Source organism: Solea solea, chromosome 11 (genome assembly GCF_958295425.1).
Source record: "Solea solea chromosome 11, fSolSol10.1, whole genome shotgun sequence".
Classification (NCBI taxonomy): Eukaryota; Metazoa; Chordata; class Actinopteri; order Pleuronectiformes; family Soleidae; genus Solea; species Solea solea.
This window is the reverse complement of record NC_081144.1, coordinates 15,147,624-15,171,186: the sequence shown is the minus strand read 5'-3', so window position 1 is coordinate 15,171,186 and position 23,563 is coordinate 15,147,624. Positions and strand designations below refer to the sequence as shown.

General features: G+C 42.3%; 2 protein-coding genes across 7 annotated transcripts in view; one reads left to right on the top strand and one right to left on the bottom strand.

Moving 5' to 3' along the window:
• Positions 1-3,424, bottom strand: part of LOC131468347 (forkhead box protein J3-like) — a 56,331-nt gene extending 52,907 nt beyond the window's left edge. For 2 of the 6 annotated variants that reach the window (XM_058642462.1, XM_058642463.1), the window contains exon 1: positions 3,047-3,420. The gene's annotated coding sequence lies outside the window, so the exon portion shown is untranslated. Of the gene's footprint in view, positions 1-3,046 lie in introns of all 6 variants that reach the window. The other 4 variants (XM_058642465.1, XM_058642466.1, XM_058642467.1 and 1 more) reach the window with 3 other exon arrangements.
• A 4,150-nt stretch (positions 3,425-7,574) lies between these two features.
• On the top strand, positions 7,575-20,931 carry rimkla (ribosomal modification protein rimK-like family member A). The gene is made up of 5 exons (XM_058642447.1): positions 7,575-8,830; positions 15,452-15,682; positions 17,042-17,128; positions 18,430-18,633; positions 19,103-20,931. The coding sequence occupies exons 1-5, from the start codon at positions 8,668-8,670 to the stop codon at positions 19,621-19,623; spliced, it is 1,206 nt and encodes a 401-aa protein (XP_058498430.1). The 5' UTR covers positions 7,575-8,667; the 3' UTR covers positions 19,624-20,931.
• Positions 20,932-23,563: the final 2,632 nt, after the last annotated feature.

Sequence of the window (23,563 nt, the reverse complement as noted above, 5' to 3'; positions counted from 1 at the left end):
ATTTACAGCAAAAAATAGATTAAAGCCCCCAACTGCACTAACCTAAAAAGTTTGGCTGGTGAATAACATTAATAATAAAAGCGAATCATCCAAAAACCTAGAGGTCGTGGCTCGGAGGCATGGCTTAGGTTTTGTTGCGCTTTATAATGGAGAGTAATTTACATTTTTTAGAAGTGGTACAGCTTTTGATGCTTGTTTATAATTACATTGTTTTACATGCAAATTGTCTAACAATTGGTGCTCATTAAAAAATAACCAGTAGAGTGCAACAACGCTCTCAGCTTGTGTAAGGCACGGGCTTTTTGCGTCAGGTTCACAATGGAAGCTTTGCACTGAGCTCTTGTCGCTTGCAGCGCCACTGCTGAGTTCAATCCAAATGACGCCGTTTAAAAGTGATCACTCCCCATCTTATCTTTTACATCTTTCTCTTTCAAAACCAAAGCTGTGCTTTTCTAACAGAATCAAAGAGGATTTTGACAAGATAAAAGGATTTGCTGCATTCGGATTCAAATTAGGTGTACTTTCCGGCGGATGAGACAAAAATCACTGACTGGGAGCACTCAGAGAACTTAAAGGTACTTACAAAGAGAGGAAGTCTGCCCGAGTCTAATGCGTTCACATTTTCACCACATGATGAAGATGTTTGCTCTGGTGCAGTAGTAGGTAAATCAGCATCCAAGCAGCCGCGGATGAAGAGCCAGGGACGAAGGGCGGATTTCTTTCACACCCTGTCAACTGCAGGTGTCTGTCAGGTCATTCCAATGATCACTTTGTCTGAGTGATGATGTGAACAGCTGATTATTGATATGACACGAGGTAATTAAAATGACCTGGAGATCTAGTAATGTTGCAGTAGCCTGATAATTACAAAGGCAGATTAGAGGCAGGCAAAGGAAACATCCTCCTCCTCCTCCTCCTCCTCTTTTCTGAGCCATGTTTGACCAAAAGAGGCGTAAATCTTTACAACTGAAGAGCATGGCTCTTCAGTTGTAAAGTAGTTGTAAGTAGGTGCGTCTTCTTTATTGGTATATGTGTTTGGTTTAATCAAGGTTACACACAGATGTGTTTACAGAGGTCAGTGGTGCAGTTAGGACGACTGAGCACCTTCTGCGCAGCATGTCAAAGTCATGAGACTTCTGAATGACACGCTTGTGCTTTTCAATAAAATGGGCTCCGTGTGAAAACTGGAGACACACAAAAAGTACGCCAAGACTGTGTTCCTGCACGTGCCAAAACACAAATATAGAACTTTAAACTGTGTGGTTTGTTTATAAAAAAAAAATAAAAATAAGCTGCTAAACAAAACTCCTTTTAGTCATAATCTGTGAGGAGTTCGACATCTCAACTTCAACATCATATTTTTAATTGGGTGGCAAATCTTTCTCGACAGGCACGGGGAAGAGGCTGGCTGCCCAACTTTACTTTTTGAAGTCACACAAAAAAAGAATATATTACAAGTCAAAATGATTATGCAGGGATAGCACATAAAATCTTGACAGCCATGACTGATTTATATACTGGCATATGGAGTTCATCTATCAAAGTAACTGAGGTGTATTTGTGAGTTTCCACAAATAGCTCTTAATTCAACTTTCAAAAGTCAGCGCCTCACTTGTTTCTTGGCAATGCATTTGCTGACATTGGCATTAATTACAGCGACCTTTCCGATGATAAAACACGAATCAGTAAAACATTATGAGAGTTCCTTCTCTTCACGTTTCATGCCATTCTGCATAACGATTTAATGAGGCATTTAGGGGTCTATGAGTGATCTACTGAGAAAGTCTACAATGGCAATCAGCAGTGAGTGTGGCAGCTGTTCAGCAATTAAAAAGCCAAATTACCCTCAATCAACACCATTTACAAGCGCAAGTAAATCTCAGAGCAAATAATGATGAGCGAAATCTGTTCAGACAGCTCTCATCTTGATAGGAATTAGTGGTGCATCCAAATCAGGAGCAGGGTACTCTCTCGAACACTTTACTTTTTTCTCTCAGACTGTCATACACAAACACATGCAACGCCTCCTCTTATCTGTACGTTTTTTGAAAGTGTATTGTATAAGTGTGCACTGCAGCATAATGGAAGATGAGGACTCTTTTTTTTTTGATGGTAGGACTGAAAATAAATGCCATAGTCTTTTTTGGGAATGAGTGCACCATCAGAAGACTGATTTTTACAAGTTACAGAATCTGTCAACTCATTGACTTGTGTCACATTCATTAAATATGAAGCAGTATAGTCATTTCAATGATGTTGAAGTTGAATAAAATCTTAATTAGACGTCCCAAAATGTTGTATAATTGCATTATTCTGGATTTAAACTCCCTCCTTTCTGAATATCTCACTTCTCCATTTGTCCTGATCTCTAAATGTTTGTTTGGTCGAGGTATTTTGCAAATACTTATACTTTTGTGTATACATACATATATATTTATATATATATATATATATATATATATATACACACACATACATACATACATACAACAAAAATACATGAAAAATACAAAAAGGAAGAATTATTTGTCACCATGTAATAATGACACAATTAAGGCATGTCAGGTGTGAGTGGCCTAATTTCTATCCCCTTCTTCTTATCAGCCAAAAACACATTCAATGTATAATTTCACAGAAGGTGATAAACTTCAGTATAATTACGTTGACATCCCTGTGGAGGTGTGTGTAATCACTTCCAAAAGTGTTTTCAGCTGTGTGCGTGCGTGCACACACACACACACACAACACTGTCTTCTGATCATTAAGTCTCCAAGTGTCCGCATGTGACCACGACACAGTCACTGCGAGTGTAGAAGTTGACTTTATGTCACAGACAGTTTGCACGAAGACAGAAACGCTCCAGTGTGTGTGTGTGCGTGTGCAACTCTGCACGTTTGCATTATGGTGACAGGCTGCGAACTATAAGTGAACCGCTTCCCTCTTTTTTCTTTTTTTTTTTGGTGGGAGCAGTGCCTCGTTTCCCCCGGTAAATCCTCATTTACAACAAACCTGCACTCGTGTCTTGACATCCAGAGGTTCTACTCACCGTCGTGGCTGAACATGAGCCGGTTGAGTCTTTTTTTCTCTCCCCTCCTCCTGCACTCTTCCTTCAGAAGCTCCAGACGCCAATCCTGCACTTGAAATTTCACCTCGAAGACAAAAGCTTCAACAGCGGCGTCCAGGAGGCGCTGTCACCGGAGCTGTGTGCGTGCACAGTGACAGAGTGTGTCCAGTCTGACAGGCGTCCAGCTGACTGATTGTCTGTCTGTCTGTCTATCTGTCTGTCTGCTTTGGTCAACCGACTGTCATGACGGGCAGACTCGACCCCGCGTATTCGCGTTTGCGTTGAACTGCACGAAGATCCCGGGTCTGTGTGCTGCGCTCGTCTGCTGAACCACCGGAACTACTTCCAACCAACGCCAGCCGGAGCACGTTGAAGATGAATTCATGCACCACAATAGGAAAAAAATGAAATCACATCCATTCAAATAGTTCCCAGTTTCAGCAGCGGTTACATTCCCTTTGGACAACACGTAGACTTACCACAAAGATATGCACCATCGTAAAATAATAACAACAATAATATAATAATAGTCTTCACCTTAAAACTTATATTATATCATATTATATTATAGTATATTGTATTATATTATATTACATTATATTATATTGTATTGCAGTGAGTGAGTGAAACAATATAATACCCAGGCAACAAGCATCATTTCAGTAGTCAAACACTCAACTGCCACTTTATTAGGTACACAAGACACCTATTAATAAAGTATCAAGCGTAGCTTCCAGGCTTGATGTGAGCTTGAAGCTGTTTGTTTTGAGTTTCTGTTTCTGTTCCATTTTATCATTTTCGATCCAGTCTATAGCCTTTTCTCCTCTGAACCCTGGCAACTACAAGGCATTGTTGCTGTCTGGCACCAAACAAACATGCCACATTTGTCCATCCATCTTCTACCACGGGGCCGCTGTGCCACTCCCAGCTGACATAGGCAGGGTACACCCTTGACAATTCGCCAGTCCATCACAGGGACACACAGAGAGACAAACAACCATCTCACACTCACACCTATGGTCAATTTAGACTGTCCAATTTACCTAATCCCCAAATCTGCATGTCTTTGGACTGTGGGGGGAATCTGGAGAACCTAGAGAACCTACCACATTCAAATCAATTATATTCTCCTTTGTTTACATACAAGGTTTGATGTTTTCATTGTTATACAGTGATGTGCAAAGGTGTCAAATTCAGTGATCACTGGCATCTGGGTTGGAATGATGTGACTGAAAGCCTCACTCCTCCTGTAAGCAAACTGTCAAAGAGTCACGTGTATGTCTTGAATAAACCTGGTGTTACAGCACATATGTTTTGATGTGAAATAGCAGGATAAGCACAGGTTTTTACCAATAACGTTGTAAGAGAGTGTGAGAGGAGGTCACACTAAATACTTCATACCTTAACCTGTAGAAGCTGTTTTCTCCCCCAGAACATTTCTTGTTTTAAAACTGCATACACCGTTTCCTGTATTTTCAGGATGTGTTCCAAAAAATGCATAGAATGCATTACTGAAAACAACAGATCTAATGGTGGCCTAAGACTTTTGCATAGTAGTGTATATATTGAATGCAAAGTGTAGGACTGGCCGTTTAACAAGTTGGGCTGAAACTGGTTCTTGGTTTTTTAGTAAGGGTCATTTTAATGTAGAGGTTTTTGTGGATAACAATATCATACAAACATTGTTCCAAGCACAGTATTTTCATTCATTTGCAGCCACTTTATCCTCGGCAGAGAATTTCAATGAACAGTGATGTGTTGCTTTGGCGCTTCCTACTGGTGCTACATGGTTACAGCACATCTAAAACTGACTCTTCCATAGAAGGTCCATCATGAAAAAAATCTCACCAGCCACCAAAATCATTTTAAAGCTGTTGCTTTTAGGTTTTTGGGTTGTTTTAAATACATAATTTGAAATGGCATTTGTCTTTAAGTAAGACAATGTTTACCCCCTCAGTAACACATGTACAACGTTCTTTACTGGGATTATCAGCCACCACATATACCTACATAAACGAGGCTGTCAGTGCCAATTTAAATAACATTTTTTTCTCTTGTAGAGATTAAACACTTACACACAGTAACATAAGACTCTTCGTCACTGAGGTGCTAAATAGACAGATGTAACTGTCTGTAAAGCTTGGATGTCTTACTGCATATAAAACATAAATAAACGTAAGATTCCTTTGCTGCTGTCAAAAGAAGAGGATCTTCATCTGGACATGAGCACAAACTTTACATTTTTAACAACACTCAGTCCCCCTCTTTAAAAAAGCCTTTAATTATTCATTCATTATCTAACGCTTTATCCCCTGCATGAGGGTTGTGGGCCAATTGTCCAATTAACCTCTGCATGTTTTTGGACTGTAGGGAGAAAACGCCAAACTCAACTATGGTTGTTTTTAAATGTGCCCTAGAAATAAAGTTGACTTGCTGTGAGGCAACAGTAGTAGCCACTACACCACGGTGTGCCCTCGAGCATTTGATCACAACTGGAGTTTGCATGTTAAAGGATAAAGTGGTAGATGATGGATGAATGAATGTATGGATGTGCAGATTTGAGGACAAGGTGTCATTGCAACTGTTTTATGGACCACACAATGGGATGACACAATGGAAGCTTGAAAACTTAAATCATCAATAAATTGACATTATAGGAAACATCTTGCATTCAGCAGCTATACTTGGGAATATCTACATATTGTGAATATAGGGGAGGAATTCCATTTCAGGTAATTAAATAAACAACTCAGTGCTGCACTCGTCTGGATGGAGTGGGTTCTTGCAATGGTTGAAGAACTATTTATCATATAACTGGAGGAGGATTATCAGAGCAGCAGTATGATGCTATGCCTCGCTGAATTCCTGTTCCTTTATAAAACTTTGGGTGAAAGAGAATGAAAGATTATATAAACATACATACATACATATATATATGTATTTATATATATGTATAAATAAATATATGTATATATATATATATATATATATATATACAGTCCATCATTTACAAAAAATACAGTAACTTTTCAATTACAGCCATGAAAAAAACATAACAGTGTGAAATTTGGAATTCATTCTGACTCAAGTGTAATTTGTAAATCCACCACCAGAGGTCTCTCTAGGCCAAGACGTGTGTGTGTGTGTGTGCATGGCTCATAAAAACCCAAATAAAATCTTGCTCGTAGCCTCATCTATGTTTAACCATTAGTTGTCAACAGACGTTGGTAAATAATGGTTAAATATAGATGAGGCTACCAACGTCTGTTCAAACACTGTCAACTTTGTTTCAAGTCATTCAATGACTCCTCACATTGCAACAAGCGTCCCTGGTGTGTCCTGACTTCTCTTCAAAGCCAAACACAACGGAACGTTTGTTAAGTCGGTGGTTTCACTGTGAACAGCGTCTGTGTTAATACCCCGGCATAATTTTCGCATAAAGTCCACAATAGATATTCCATTGCAGCACAGTCTGTGCCCAGTATGATCCCGTGGTGCCTCGGAACTGCAGCTGCACAGATGTGCGGGGGGGGGGGGGGGGGGGGGGGGATTCGTGAATGGGGACAACTGCAGTAGGCTGGTGTTACAGCAGAAATCGTCCGCCTGCTGTTTACTACTAGCTCGATTGTCATGAGGAATGTGTCCGTTCCGACGCCTTCCCGCCTCTGTGTGGCGATAAGGCAGCACAACTCACTCTGTCCGGTTTGATCCTGCTGTGGGATCTTATGCGATTGAAAGTAAAGAAACAAATTAAGAAGCGTAAACACAAGGCCTAATTATAATATAGTGCAGTGCATCAGTATAATAGATAGATATCCATTAATCCTGCATTAAATATGTTCATAAATGATAAAACTCTGAAAATAGAGAAATACAAAATTATTTAAATACATTATTTTTAAATTCTAAAGCATTATAAAAATAAATAAACCTCGACCACAAAGCCTGTAAAAACGAATAGTTTAACCGTGCAAAACTACACTACACTATACAAGTCTCTGGTTAAATTCAACTGGTTGTGGTTAAGGTTAGTGACAAGACTTTGGTTAAGCTGTCTAAATGAATGGAAGTCAGTGTACAATATGCACGTAATAACGGCCCATGTCTTGGAACTACACTTCCCATAATGCTTTGGGAGGGGCTACACGATATTAACTTAATGGTGTCGTCTGTGCAACTAAACTCCACATTTGTTCACATTTTGCACCATTACAAGTATGCCGAATTATCCATCAGTATTGCCTGTTTACAAAACCCCCACGGGTGTTCACTGAATTATGACAGGATTACTGTCAGACTTAATACAACGTAAAAACGTAAAAACAATTATCAGGCACGATCGGTTGTTGTAAGGAGTGGATTTGTGGCATTGTTTTGTCATGTTGTGCTGTAAAGTCTGTTTTCACATTCTACGAAGATACCCCCGCCACCAATGATGTCGTGGCACAGTCCCTTTTCACGCCACACGGAACGAGAGGGAAAAGAATAGCAGAAGTGGGTCACTCGCATAATTTCGCTTCATTATCACGCGGAAGAAGTGTTTCCCCTTCACCGAGCCGGGGTTGTCCTCGGGTGACACAGTTTAAAAAACAAGGTATTTGTAAAATAAACTCCTCACGGTCTCTAGAAACACACGAGGGAAGACAACGCGAGGGAAATGGTGGCGTCTTTGATACGCGACGTCCTTTTTTCATTTCCTGCCACTTCAGCATGGAGACAACGCTGACGGTATTCGCCAAACCTCCTTGCACCGTCTGGTCTGAACCGGTTCATGAAGTGCGCGATCTCGTGCGCACTGCAGACTGACTCCACGCAAAGTACTCCGCGCGCCCTCGCCAGTCTCCGCCCTCGCCTACGCCTTCCGCGTGCTGTTTGGACAATGGGGACGTTCATGAGTTGCGATTGGTTCGCGCCCCTCCAAGCCTTTTTATTGTGGGGCAGGTCCCGTTAACCGTCCACGGGCACGCGGAGAAATGGAGTTGTAAACCAATCGTGTGCACTTTTCAGCACCAACACCTCGTGGACAGCAGCCAAACGGAGACGGTGGTCGATGATGTGTGTTCGCTAAGTTTATTGTCATAAACTGAAGACGGACTGCTGCGGTCACTGGGAAACTTTACTGCGAGTTTCGAGTCCGCGAGAGGAGCACACAGCGGCGCAGCTCGCGCTTTGTCCGCCCCAGTGGGCACGCTGAGCCAAGAACTGCTCCTCGCTTGATAGAGGCAAGTTTTTTTGTGGTCGATATCTTTTTTTGTGTGTGTGTGACTCGCCTGTGTCGAATTGGCGCGGCCTGGCTTCGTCTAACAGCAGAGGATTAGATGGCTGCAAAGGAAGGCAAACAAATGTGATAAGGAGCATTAGCTATCCTCGCCGGCTCGGCCCAGACAACGGTTGAGTCGTGGTCGCGTTTCTAGCCACATCGCAGCCTGCACGCACCGCTAGCCGCCGAGGTCTCCATTGTGTGAGCATCTCTTGTGCTATCGCTGCAGCCGCCCGACCAGAGCCCCGGATCCCGCGCTGCCATCACGCACCGGCCCCCCCTTTTCCTCACAGCGACACCCGTTGTGTCTCTAGCCTTTCTGAATCCACGCAGCCAAAACAAAATGTGTTCTCGGGTTTGGTTCGTGACCGACCGGCGCATCAGCCAGGAGTATCCACAAGTTCAGATCCTGCGGGCATTGAAGGAGCGCTGCGCCGAGGAGGATGTTGAATTCCGCTCACTTCTCATGGATCAAATTGTATTGACGATCACCGAGGGACAATTGGGTGAGTAGCAGGCAGCTAATGAAAGCAATCTGTCTGTTCGCGGGGCTGTGTGAGTTAATACGGCTGTGGAACGCGGGTTATTATTCGAGATCCACGCAGCAGTGTGCGCGGTCCACACACACTATTGTTTGGGGTCCCCTCCACAGAGTACAGCGAGGGGAGGGAGAGCTAGCTGCTAGCAGAGGAGCGAAGTGTGCCGTGACCGCCTAACCCACTTTCCAGTTTCTTGAGAGCTACCTCTCTGAGGGGAGCGATCACTCTTGATTCAATTTTGCTGAGTGTCGCAATCCCAACAACAGATGATCAGATTAACAAAACCGAGAGAAACCGAGTCATGAGATCATAGAAGACAACTGGTGTCATTCTTTGGGGGGATTTTCTCTCAAATGTAAATGTAGGGAGGTCGCACGTACAGATAAGGGCTGCAATAATTAACCGATTATTAGTTGATAATTGATTGGCAACTGTTTTGATTTTTGATTAGGTTGATTTCTGTTTGATAAATGTGAATATTTTCAGTTTTCTTTGGACAAAAAGCTCATAATTGAGATTTGGAAAACATGTTTTTGTAATTGTAGGCATTTTATATACAAAACAACTAATTGATGAACAGAGAAAATAGTAAGCGAGCAACATATGAAACACACAATGGGTTTTTTTTAACACTGAAGAGTAGATTAATCATTAAATTATTTATTAATTAAAGAATTTGGAATTTCATGCACACCACATTTACATACATTTTGGGTTTATATAAAATGCATTGAGGTGAAAACAAGGAAAATATCAAGCACATATGCATATATGATACCATTATTATCATTTACTATATTAATCTGTCAAGTCATTATTACTTGACAGGTTACTAACAAGGGACATTGATAATTAAACCAAACATTCTCATAATAATTGTAGTATCTTGGATCCACGAAGTAAGAGACACTCTCCAGTATCTGGCACCGTTTGTTTGAGCAAGTTACTCCAACAGTTACATGATCACTCTAGTCTGTTCTAGCATAAGTCTGTCTAACAATATACTAGCCTAGCTATGTCATCATTCAAGGATACTAAAGTCAACGGTGGTCTTTATAGCAAAGTCCATGGTGTCCAAATATCAAAGGTCATCACAGGTCCACGATACCACAATAATAATAATAATAATAATAATCAATCACAGAAGTGGAAATTAGCAATTACACACAAAATGTCATAACACAACGTGTACAGAGAGAGAGAGATAAATCATAACAAGCATGGTTCTGAATATACAAGACAACGCTGTGCACTGAAATGACTCCACTTTGATAAACTTCATGGTGTTCATGGTTTTCCATATTCTATAATCCCTCCTCTGTGCAACCAAGTTTAAACTCTAATGACACATCTTCAGTCTGTCTTTTGTTTTCCAGCCCACAGCTTTTCCCAGAGCACAATATTTGTGTTCAGCCTGTTCTCCTATGACAACATTTCATGGTATTGAGCCCAAAGGCCTTGATTAAGTGATGGTAGCAGTAGGAACACTCGACAAACAGACACACATGGAATTTGTCAGGGCGGTGTGAAGTGGGACTGTGTCGCTAGATGAGAGGTGTGGAAGTCTCAATTAACATGAGAGTAGGTTGGCATTAGCAGAGGCTGACTAGTTGGGAGAGGATTTGGGACGAAGAGAGGTGAGACAGGGCGGCATGTAATTTTCCTCACTTCTCCACGTTGCCATTTTGTTCTGATACACCTAGGCAAAGCTTTATATTGAACATTAGGGTTTCAAATACCAGCAATAGAACAGAAGGCCCGATATGTGATATGTGTTTCACATGTCCAGCTAAAGGGATATTTGTGAACATAAACAAGTCTTAGTCTTGTGACATTGGATCAAAAGTTTTGCTTGCATAGCTAGAAAATCCGATCTCAACTATTGGTTGTAACCCAAAATGCTAAATGCATAGTGTATGTATGGAGACAGCTGTCCAGACCTCTCGCATTGCAAGACACACACAACTAGAGCAAGGCAGTTAGCATGACCTGTAATCCATGCTGGCTCTAAATTGTCCACACAGTAAATATCCTCTGACCCTTGGCTTGACATCACAGATTAACAGCCAGTAAACAGTCTAGCCACATTATATGTTTTAAAACACAAGAAGCAATGGAGTACATGCGCTGCTGCAAGGGATGCTAAGTGTATAATATCCCAGGGCACTCTACATTCACCTAGATATACATTAACCATGCTTCATTTGCATATAATGTACTGAAGCTCCAAAGTTGGAAGTTTCTAAATCAGTTGATGTTGAGTTAAATTGATTTTTGTTCAGGTTGCTTTAATCCAAAATGGGCACATTCAACAACTTCTGGCGGGGGAATGGCACATGTAGAGCTTGATTAAAGCCTGGTAAAGGCTATAAATAACCAATTTGAAGTCCACTGTGCCAAAGGAAACACTCAAATTATGGACTTTTTGAAATTAAGGCATTTGGATCTCAAGAGAGCGACAGAGAAGGAGGAAGCGGCCACAAAAAGCCACCAGCAAGCTATATTTTTCTGTATTGCCATTGGAGCATCATTGTAATTTGGCCCCAACATGATCCACTCTGTGCTTGCACTGTCGAATCCTCCAGAGTCTGCAGTGGTTTAGTCTACGACGACGTTACATGTGTATGGTAAGGTGAATGCTGTTCTTGAATGAATTCATTAGCTCAAATGTGTTCTTGCACAAGTGGTACTTCTTTTAGGGTAGGTCAGGATGCAGTCACAGTCCTAAAACTGCTAACTCTTTTACAGCTCACTATGTCAAATTGTCATTCTGATGGCCCCTTATTGTGTGCTCAAGCTAGGTTGAGGTCCATGTTTCACTCTGAAGTTAATGAGTTCAGTCTGTCCTCATGAGGAGTGATAAATACACACATGCACATGCAACCACTCTTTTATTTTAATGAGCATCGATGGCTGCTCACATTAAACAGCCAAAGCCAGCCTACAGCTGGCCGGAGGCATTTCACATCCCATGACCTGTGCTGTTAGAAGCTTAAACAGAGCCAAGACATCACTTGATGTCACAATCCTTCGTGATCCTTACACATGGTCACTCCAAACACGATAAATGCAACGCGTCTATGTCAGTGAGTAAGAAGACGGATCATATAGATGCAGGTTTGGATCGTTCATTTACCGCTAGACATGTGAGCGTTTGTACCAGCATCGGCATACATGATATGTTGTAACTTGTTTTGTTATGACTTTACAACCACAAACTTAATTTTTTTTTTTTCAGTTCGTAAAAAGACACCACTTTGTTTATCGCACACTTTAGGTTCTTTATCGGGAAGGAAAATACACACATTTTTAAGAAAATGAAGTGATTTGATAGCACAGACTAATGCGTCCAGGGAACATCCCGGTTAGTAATTAACACACAGTGTCTCACTTGTAGGAACAGGAACATTTGCATTTTATTGGGTTTGCCAAAGAGCTCATGGCGCCTTTTCTCTAGGTACAATAAGATTGCATACCCTGACATGCCCGGAAAAATCTGTTGACGTCCATGGTGCAGTTTTCTTTGTTTATACAAACCACTGGTTCTGGTGGGTAACAAGTATTTTCACACTAGCATCATGTCTAAATTATAGAAATAATGATTCAGTAAGACTTGGCAAGTTTATACACTCTCACTCTGCCATTATACTGACTCATCAATTCTCTACAAATACATAATGATTTTTACAAGCTTGACTCATGGGTTTAATGATACATGCATAAATCATAAACGTTCATCTATTGCTGTAGTGCTGCGCTTGCCAAATAGCAGGTAAAATGAACAAACTGATGTTCACCACTGTGAAGTAGATGTTTTATGGTGCCACGTCGTATCTGCCGGAGATCAATGCAAAGTAGCCAGCAGCCATGTTGGTTCATTATCTCCACACTTGCCTGGCCTCAGAGTAGGTCCACACTATATACATATACATATACTGTGTATGCAAATGGAATATTGAAGGCCTTGTTAGCCTACAAAGCTAAACATTCTGTAGGAAATTGTGGGAAAGCCTCATTTAGCGAGGATATCCAGGATTAGACTGAGGCTACATTTAGCACTGTCAGGAAACCACCAGCCAAACGTTGCATACAGCATTTTGTTGGCACTGCTGGCTTTGCGATGTTGCAGCGGTATGGTATGCACAGAATGCTTGTTATGCTTGACAGCTTTTGTCGGGGAGATTGAAAATGCGATGCACATGTACAGTTCGTTGAAGCATGAGTAATATGACAGTGGGATGCTGAGGCAATAGGACGCCGCCACCGATAATAATTTAGAAACAGGTCACACAAACAGAAAATTAAGACATTGTTCCACAAAAACGACAATATGTCACCTTTGTTTTTATGCACCAAAACGTTTGTCTGTGGTGGTCATATGACAGATAGTGCAGTGAATCGGTCCTATTCATCTGGCTGCCGCACTGGTCTCTGTTTGGTTCCCCTGGAGATGCTATGAGCATCACTAACAGTGAACACTGTCAAAAACCATGAGACCACATCCCCTGACACTTCCCACTGTAACACCACTCACTGTCTTCCCTAGCGGCTGCACAATCAGAGCAGTGTGAGAGTGTTGAATAGGGCTAGAAAGACAGTAAATCCTCTCCTACACTGAGATTATGAGGAGGAAGAGGGAACACAAAGGAGGGACAGCAGCAGGCTTTTCATGGCTTCATCTGCCCTTGTGTCACCCCTCCCAGTTGTCCATGCTACCACTGCAAGACATCTCTAACCCTTCAACTTAAAGTTTGTGGGTTTGATTCCTGGCTCCGCTAGTCTACATTCTGATGTGCCTTATGGCAAGACACTTAATCCCACGTTGCTCCTGATGGCTGTGCTGGCAGGGTGTGAATGGCAAAAACTGGTCATCAAGACTAGAAAAGCGCTTTATATATATATACAGACCATTTACCATGGTGTACCTGCAGATTCTAAGATGGCTGATGAATTCAGGACATGGTAGAGGTGGAGTGCTGCACTGGTGTCTCCTTCCCGTACGTACAGTATACTTTGTGCATACTCGCACGTTCCCACAGGTTTTTGTCACCCACGCGGTTCGTCAAGATGAGCTGTTGAGTCGCATCGCCTGCTGAAAAATCTCACAGTGTCTCTGTTTCCTCTTCTCATCCAGGGTGACAAAGTAACACCAGTCACCAGATAAGTGCTGCCAAATCTTTGGCTAAGGCTAGTGAATTTGCCATCTGTGTTTGGGCAATATCGAGCCAATATTCTGTTGTCACAAAATCCTGTTTGGCTGTGTTGCTAGAGAGTGAATGATGAAATGGCAACTTTCAGATGTATGAAGAGCGTATCAGGCGAGCCTAATTCTTGCCATCAAACACTCACGCAGTGCTACACTGATGACTGATCAGAGACAGGTTTTTTTGTCCAGGCGAGCATTCAAACTCCACACTAGAGCATAATCGACGACATAATCCATGTAAATGTGCTTGAAAATGCATCTCTATGTTGCATCACACATGGATAATGCCCTGCCCCCTGTTCCCCCCATGTGGGCAGTTTGTGGCATTATGAAATGTAGACTTTAACTGCACAACAAGGTCAGCAACGTGTTTACTTCGCTATCCATGTTGCACTCACCACTGGTAGTTGAAGCAGCCTCAGTAGACCTCCACAAAAAAAAAAAACCTGGGAGTTTACAGATTAAAATCAGTTTGAATTGCTTGAAAACACTGGAAAAGTAGGGATGCAACTCTTAACGTGTGCTCCAAAACTTGGACATATAAAATAGAGCGATTTGAAATGTCACCTCCACTTGCAATTTGAGTGTCCAGCTGTGATGTAATTTCACTTCCGTTATACACCAAATATCCCCCTAATTTTGTTTAAAAATAAAATAAAAAGAGGAATTAATCACGAACCACACAGAGTGGGCATTTCCCTTAGCATGTAGGTAAACAAATCACCCTCACTTGATGTAATTCACAGTTTCAGTTTTGTCCAAAAGTCTTCAGACCACTTTCAAATAGGAAACTAATCTCAAGCTGTATGTGGGCAAGGGTCTTCATGTGCTCTCAAAGCACATGTTTGGAGTGCGTTTACGCTTAGTGCACTAAATAACCCAGAATTTAACAATAAATAAATGCATGTGTTGTATTTATAACGATGTCTTTACCACGCTTTAAATTAAAGTTGTGACCCTTGGGCTTCCAGATAGGGCTGCCACACCCCCTGTCCTACAGTGACACAAGGAAGTTAACACTGCAGGGGAGTAATGTATATGGATATGGTCTGAATGTAAATAATGGCATCAGCAGTCAGCACACGTTCTAAATTCATGGCTGAACCCACAGGCGTTGTAGCCTGGCCAACTCTCAGTCTGGGGCAGTGTGGTGACCAGACAACTGGAGCAATGTCCACAAACAGTCTCCATGAGGAGGAGTAAACTTTTCCACCAGCCAGTAGATGATGGATTCAAAAGCTCACCAACCACTTTTTGTATTATATTATGTTCCCAGCGAAAGTAAAAAAAATTACTTTGGGGATATAAAAATCAATTGTCCTGGAGTGTGCAAATGATGTATTTTCATCTAATGGTCTCTTTTCTATAATCTCACTCTTCAGGTCTGCGAGTGGAACAGGAATTGGTGACATCCTATCCACAGGTGGTGGTGGTGCGGGTGCCCACTCCCTGGGTGCAGTCAGATAGTGACATCACTGTGCTTCGCCACTTGGAGAAAATGGGCTGTCGACTGATCAACCGACCCCAGGCTATACTCAACTGTGTTAATAAGTTCTGGACCTTTCAGGAATTGGCTGGCCACGGGGTGCCTCTTCCCGACACTTTCTCCTACGGTAAATCAGTACCTGATGTTAATTATTCTTTTTTTTCTTTCTCTTCTTTTCTTCATTGTGTTGATTTGTTTTGTTCGCACTGTGTTGTTGTAACTAAGATGACTGAAGCTGTGAGTCTCCACAGCGCCGTGAGTATAATGAGGGAGTTAGAAGATGAATGTGGTATGTAACCGACTTTAATAACACATCTACTTCTCAGTGTGTGCATGGTTTATTTATGCCGGTAACATAAAAAAAAAACAGTAAACACAAGCCGTAGATTATTTGAAAGTAACAGTATAATTTAATGTCTAAATGTATGAATAAACACAGTGTAATAAATCATATCTGGAGGCCAATTTGTAATTAATTCCACATTCACCAGTCCACTGAGATTACTCAAACAATTGAGAGAAATGCTCTACATGGACCAAACTTCTCATATGTGTGATTTTAACACATATGAGAGAGTCTGATATGTTTTGTCACAGCGTTCACACCACAAGCTGCAATCCTGTTTTTATTGTTGCATCTTGTTGAGATATATATATATATATATATATATATAAAAAAAAACAAAGACTGCAAACATCCAGGGAGAAAGATGCAGACAGAGAGAGAGAAAAAAAGAGGAAAGGGGTGTTTGGCCTACATTCCATTTGTCTCTCTGCACAGTAGGCCAGGCAATGCATGCAGAGCAGCTGGAGAGCTTATGTAACAACCCACCCCCACCCCGGCCCCCCTCCCCATTGCTCCACCCCACAACTCATGATTTTTCAAAATACATGAAAAAGAAATCCGTTGCCCCCTCCTCCTGTTGACCGACTCAGCAGCTTGTGACGTGGAAGGGCCTACACTTGGTGTCCACCCTCTCCTTATCCTCTGCTCTCCCTCCCGCTCACTGCAAAACACATGTGCGTCTGTAAAAAAAATAAAGCTACGTGACACTGTAGTTCACATCTGTTCCCTTGACCGAATGCCACAATGAGACCAGACAGGCAAACTGGGGCTGGGGGTGGAGAGAGGAAGGGGAAATAAGTTGTTGTTTTTTGAGGTTTTTTAAACAAATTTCTCAATGGGTTCTCAAGCCAAGGCTGAAAAGGCTTAAGTCCATCTGTTGCTGCAAGCTGTTGTAATGATCCTGTGTTGCATATGGTCAGCTGCTTCATATTAATGCATTCTTCAGCAACCACTGATGTTCCAATCACACGAATACAGCGGCAAGACAAGTATAAGTTAGGGTCATCTCTCCTGATGACTTGTATAGCAATGTTTGATCCCAGTCTTGAATTCCCTCCTGTATTTTTTTATTTTATTTACGTTTTTTTAAATGTTCACCCTCTGGATGCTTGTGTGTCTGTGTGTGTGGGCATTTCCCAGGAGGGCACGACAACTTCCGTAAGATGATTGACGAGGCCGAGCCACTCGGCTACCCGGTTGTGGTGAAGAACGCACGTGGCCACAGAGGTAAGACATACTGTCTTCTCCACGACACCACACCTCTGTGCACTGCAGGCCCCTTATTGCAGCTCAGCCCACCCTTATATGAAATTCATTAACAGAGTGTTAAATTATTAGAGCTGTGGTGCTGCGACAGGCGCTTGCACAGCCGCTGCTAGGTTCTGCATTTTAGTTTCCAGTTTACAAATTGACCCTAGTTTCTCATTTGGCCTCAGTTCACAGTGTGAGACATGTTATGCTTCCATCTTACCACACTGTTGGGGAAAACAGCTGAGGGTCAGCCATGAATGTGACTTTTCAAGGCGTTCCCAAGGGTTGCTTTATTTCCTTCTGTGGTTGACTCTTGACCCTGGCCGAAGTCCAGCTTGTCTTTCTTTTCTTAAGCAAATATAAAGGCGTGTGAACAAATGGCTGTTGGCCATTTTTTCCAGTGACTCTCTTTATCTTATTTTGTCCTGAGTCTCTAATAGTCCCGCCTGCATGCAGCCTGCCTGTGAAGAAGTGAAGCAGAGATGAAGATAGCAGAAGTAATCAAGCGAGTCAAAGAAACGTGGCAAAAAAAAAAAAAAGCAGGCTAAATTTAAGTTCCTCTATAAACAGTGACCTCCCCTGATTTGTGTGCGTGGCTTTGAGGGGAGGAGGTGGGACGTATCGGTTGCTCTTTTTTTATAAAGACACAGATGTGAAATGGTGAAAATCCCCAACATTAGTGTGTGCCTTTAGGCGCACAAACAATGCTGTGTCATCAGAACAGACCCGTCATAATCTCGTGTCTCCCTGAGTCACGACTCCTTGTTTGCCTTGCATTGCATCAAGTGTTACATGATGCCTGCCAGGGTCCATATTCACATCTTTATAATGTTAACCAGGGACCACGTCCTCACACACTCACACATGCACGTACACACAGCAGTCACATGATATTCCCTGGTGCTGGAACAGGGGTCAGAGGGCCTGACAAACGGGAGACAGAGCCAAGTGGTGCTAATTAAAACGGGCGTCTTCTATCCTCTGTGAGAAGCCATTCTGTGGCTGACAAGTTTTTTTTGTCCTGTCCATGATAGCCAAACATCAGAAATGGGAACTGAGCGTGAGACTTGGTCAGCAAAAGCAGCTACTTGTCAGCAGAGACTTTGAGGAAGTAATCCTTATATTACGCAAATATTAGACCCGGGCAGGCTGCATGTTTACACGTTAACATAACACCACTTCAGTTATCTTGAAAATCCTGAATACTACAGTAGCTTGTCTTTCATTCTTCCCCTCAACTCAAATCTTCTTCCTCCTCCTCCTCCTCCTCCTTCCAGGAAAGGCAGTGTTCCTAGCACGGGACAAACACCACCTGACAGACCTGTGCCACTTGATCCGCCATGACACGCCCTACCTGTTTCAGGAGTATGTGAAGGAGTCGCACGGCCGCGACGTGCGGGTGGTCCTGGTGGGCGGCCGCGTCATCGGCTCCATGCTACGCTGCTCCACTGACGGTCGCATGCAGAGCAACTGCTCCCTGGGTAGGCAGACGCTCAGCCAGAGTCCGCGATGACACAGTTAATTGTTTAACTATTGAATATTATCTCACTCACATATTGAATTACCGCACTTTGCCCCCCCCCCCCCCCCATAATCACTACTTAATGTGGACGCTCCTAAATGCCCTCTTTACTTTGATCGCATGAAATCTGTGCTCAGTTGAGTTGACTGGTTCTAATGTTTTTGGTTAAATAGTTGCTCTGGTTTTGGATACCAGGTTTAAATCATATTTCTTTTTGTCAAATTCCATTGCACACGCTATTTCCGCCGAGTTGAGGATGTGACATCCGTTATCAGATTATTTTTTTTTATGTGACAGGTCATGTGGGCACTTTCACTAGCTCAGTGTGGACTGAAGTGGCAGTTCTGATATTATTCAAAATGACTTGTCAAAGTCAGTTTTTAGTGGTGTGTATTAACCTCTCTCTTTCTCTCTTCCTGGATTGTTAGGTGGTGTGGGTATGATGTGTCCACTGAGTGAACAGGGAAAGCAGCTGGCCATAGAGGTGTCTAATATCCTTGGCATGGATGTGTGTGGGATTGACCTCCTGCAACTCAACGACGGCTCATTTGTGGTCTGCGAGGCCAACGCCAACGTGGGCTTCATCGCTTTCGACCAGGCCTGCGGCATGGACGTGGCGGGCATCGTCGCCGACTTTGCCCTGTCGATGCTCCCCAGCCGCCTCACCCGCAAGATGTCCTTGCTGTCTGTCGTGTCAAGCACCAGTGAGACCAGCAGTGAGCCTGAGGTGTGCGCGGTGCCGTCTGGCGGTGGCTCGCTGCCCGAGGCCGTCTGCAACATGAGCGTGGGCTCTACTTCCAGTGAGAGTGACCCGGAGCTGGCCGAGCCCTCCCAGTCGTCGCCACGCCAGTCCACCGCGCCCACCTTGGCTGACCTGCCGGACCTCCCCGATCCAGCCTACAACTTCAACACCCTCCTCGCCAACGAGATCAAGTTATTGACTGAGTGAGATTCAAGCGGCTTCATGCACACACTGACACCACACACACACACACACACATCACAACACGCTTACCCACACGTATGTATGTATGGCAACATTCCTTAACACATATCAGTCCAAAAACGATACAAACACAGGATGTCAAATGCAAAGCTAGAAACAGAGTGAAACCGAACATACAACAGAAACACAAACAAACTAGAACACAAGCCTTTTCCTGCTTACTCCTTTCAACAAAAGCAAAGATCTGAGGCTGCTCCCCTGACTCTCCTGCCTTTGCACCTCTACTCCCAAACTGCAAACCTCAAACCATAGCTCACTCTGCAGCACGGTGGCGTGATAATAGTACACAACACGAGTGCTTACCGACTCTTCTAGTTTTGTGTTTTTGGAAAACAATGAGGGTAAAGGTGTTTGAATATAATGGGAAACATTTCTTGTGTTGATATCCTCAAAAACAAAACATTATTTAACAGAGAACAGGGAATTGCTGTTGATAGAAACAAAGGGTTTTGTGGTGAGGCTGTTTGTCAGAGTTTGGCGGATTAGAGGCGAAATGAGAAGGTGGTTAGCTTAAGCACATCCTTGTGCAAGGCATATCCTGTACCAGTCCCTCCAGGAATTTGCAATGTTGTGATCACAGCAATTAATGCCAATTCCACCAATTACCGAGTCCCTTTTCTGCAGGTTTGTCCAATCACCATAGTTTTCTGCAAGGCAAATCACTGTGACAGAGGTTGTTCATCATTTGTCATTGGTCAGTCTTTTTCCAAATGATGTGTTTGGACCAAAAAGTGGGTTGAGCTGCAGACACTGTGTCATCACAACTGGGGACTTTACTGTGCGCCTCTGCCTCCACCTCTTGGCAAAAATCCAGCTTGACTGAGAACAGTATTTTCTAATGAGCGGGGAACTTAGTCAGTGAAAACAGTGAAACTGTGACTTTACGCTGCTACTGCTCACGGAGGGGGAGACAGACAGACAGACAGACAGAGTGCAGTTAATAGAGCTACATACAGAGCAGGAATGAACTTAGTCCGGTGAATCAGACACTTCACATACTTTTCTGATTGTTAGCAGTTGAATTTTGATGTAAAAATAGACACAAAGTGAGACAGACTGCTGTGAGCGAGTGTCTCACACGCACAAAGGCTGCAAATCTCAGACACAGCAGCTCAGTCAGGACTGTGATGATCCTAATTCACGATCAACATCACCCATGTCAACATCATTTTAACTAACTGTACTTCCATTCTGACTTCGTAGGTCGCTTAGACAGCCTGTTGTTAGCCTTTAATTTCACATTATGTGTGGGGGGAAATAAAATGCAACAACATTTTCAACCATTTTCATCGCAAAAGAAAAGCATTTGTGGTCACTACAGTCACAGAAACAGCCTGCGAAATCCTGGAAGGACTGCTATACTGCCAATTCCAATGTAGCAATACAGACACACACAACAGAACGGGGACCAGGTAATGAAGGAAATTCAAAGTTACTGCTATTCATGACGGGAGAAAACGAATGTACACTCAGTGTCAAGTCTTTTTTGTTTACCAGGTTGAGATACGGATGCAGATCAGTTCATTGAATGAAATACTTGAGCTTCAACTCTCTTTGCCTTTAACTTTAAGTCACATGGTAACACAAGTTAATGTCATTACAATCCATGGAATCCCAGTTTTCAGTCGTTGGTATTACAATGTTGCGTGAGCTGCTTCATTTACAAAGAATAAGAGCCCCGTGTTGAGTACATGATGTCCACACATTAAATCTCTGTTCAGTGTGAGTGAAGCAGACGCGTGTTAATGTCAGCAAAACTGACCTGACCTGTGCTGACTCTTTTTAATCTCTTTTTTTACATACCTAGATAACTAGCCTTACCAACAGCAGCGGTAGCCTGTTGCTTTTTTTTAAAAAACAAAAAAGAATTCCACTCAGTGTTTAGCACTTTATGATAAAGACAAATTTAGGAAACACCGTACTGTGTGTGCAACCTGCATTGTCACATGCAAGCAAAATATACCTCAAAAACAACGATGTCTCACTGCCACAGACAGACTGATATTCAGATATACAGTACATATCAGCCAGGATCCTCATGGTTTTCAAATGACCCCTGACTTACCAGCTGTTCTCTCTTTGTGTCTAAGAACTTAAAGGTAGTTGTGCATTACTATTATGATCTTTTTTTTCTTCTTTTTTTTTCCAATTTTCTTTCTAGCCTTTTGTAAATATTAAGGTAGTGAATTAATGTACGTACATGTGAGTATCCAGCTGATGTAACTGGAATGGCTGAAATGATTCGCCAACATAGAAAATTTCATAAGCTATTATAGCAAACGTATTTGTACAGACCAGGAAAATTGAGAGGATACAAAATTTTGAAATGAAATTTGGTGCTAAGATTTCTGGATTTAGTTGGAGTTGATTTCTCGGACTTTATTTCTAGATTTTTTCCGTCTTGTTTTTTTCTCTCCTTGTTTTTGTTGTTTTGATAAAAAAATAAATACATAAATAAATCATGAACTACAAAATATGCTGTCATGACATTTTTGGCATGGTACAAATCGATATTTTTGCAGTCACTTTGAATAGAATGTTACTTTCTCTTTCCTCAGGAAAACACAAAACATTACCAAACTGGGATTTTAGTGACCAAGTATTTGCTGCCCCATGTTTTCTGCTCTCCATTTTTATTTTATTTACACCCTCTGAGATTTCAAAACTGAGGCAGGATAACGCTGAGGTACCTGCCATTTTTAAGAGTTACTCACAGATCTTAATCGAAAGCACAAATGTTGACCAAATGCAAACTGTGCCACATACAGAGGTGACGACCACGTTTTTTAGGCCTGTAACCCTTTCTGTTGAACACATCTCAGGGAAGCAGCCTGGATCTCACCCCCCGACCCCTACCCCCTGACCCCCAAAAAAACATGTCATATCCATCCAAACTTAACACACAACAAAAACATAACACTTACCCACAGGCAGACAAAAAAAAAGACACGCAAACAACAACGAAAAAAAAGGTTGAAAGAAATGTGGTGTGTGCCATGGTTAACGTGCACTTCCCCCTCCTCCCCCCTGTTTTGTATTGTTTCCTTGTTTAATTCTTAATTTATTTAAATAAGTGGTTTGTGTGCACTAATATTGTCTCAATAAAGTGAAACCGCTGTGAAACTTGATTTTTATTTTTTCCTTATTTGTGGCCCATTAAATTGTCTAGAATCAAAAAGAGGCCCTGCTTGGGGGGGTGGGGGTGTTCCACCTAAAGCCACCACACAAGGAGGAAAAGCAGCTTCTAGTGAAGTGAACACTAAGGGGGCTTTACTGAGAGAATAGCATCATTTACACTACTGTGATGTCATCCAATATCTATATCATCAAAGAATCTGACAAACAAACTGTGAAATCATACAACACTTAAAACACTCCAGGTCCGATAAACTTGAACACTGATCCCCTCTCCAATGTTTAATATTCCAGTGTTCACATTTTACACATGGGTATCTCCAGTTGTTGTAACACCCCACCCCCCCATTGTTTTTTTTTTCTTTCAAAGTCTTTGTCATTGTTTTGAAGCCTCTGTCATTCCACATTGTGTACATGTGTGTAAACCATAACTCTCATATCCTTCTCAGACATGAAAAAGCCAGCCGCTTAGAACAAACTCCTCTGTTACAGCCCTGTTAATCGAATCAGTATTTTACACATCAGCCATTGAAGGTTCATTTAACTGTGCCCTAACAACTCTCAATATGCCTTTCATGGTTTTTATTTGGAAGCCTTGTTTTGAGTCAGGGTCCCAGTTCAGGCAGGTTTTCTATTGGAAAACAGAAAAAGAGGATACAAGGCATGAACGCTGTTAATAGAAACCAGGTACCACATGCTCGTGACACCAGGACACAAGACCGTGTATGTAAATGATGAAATTGTTCGG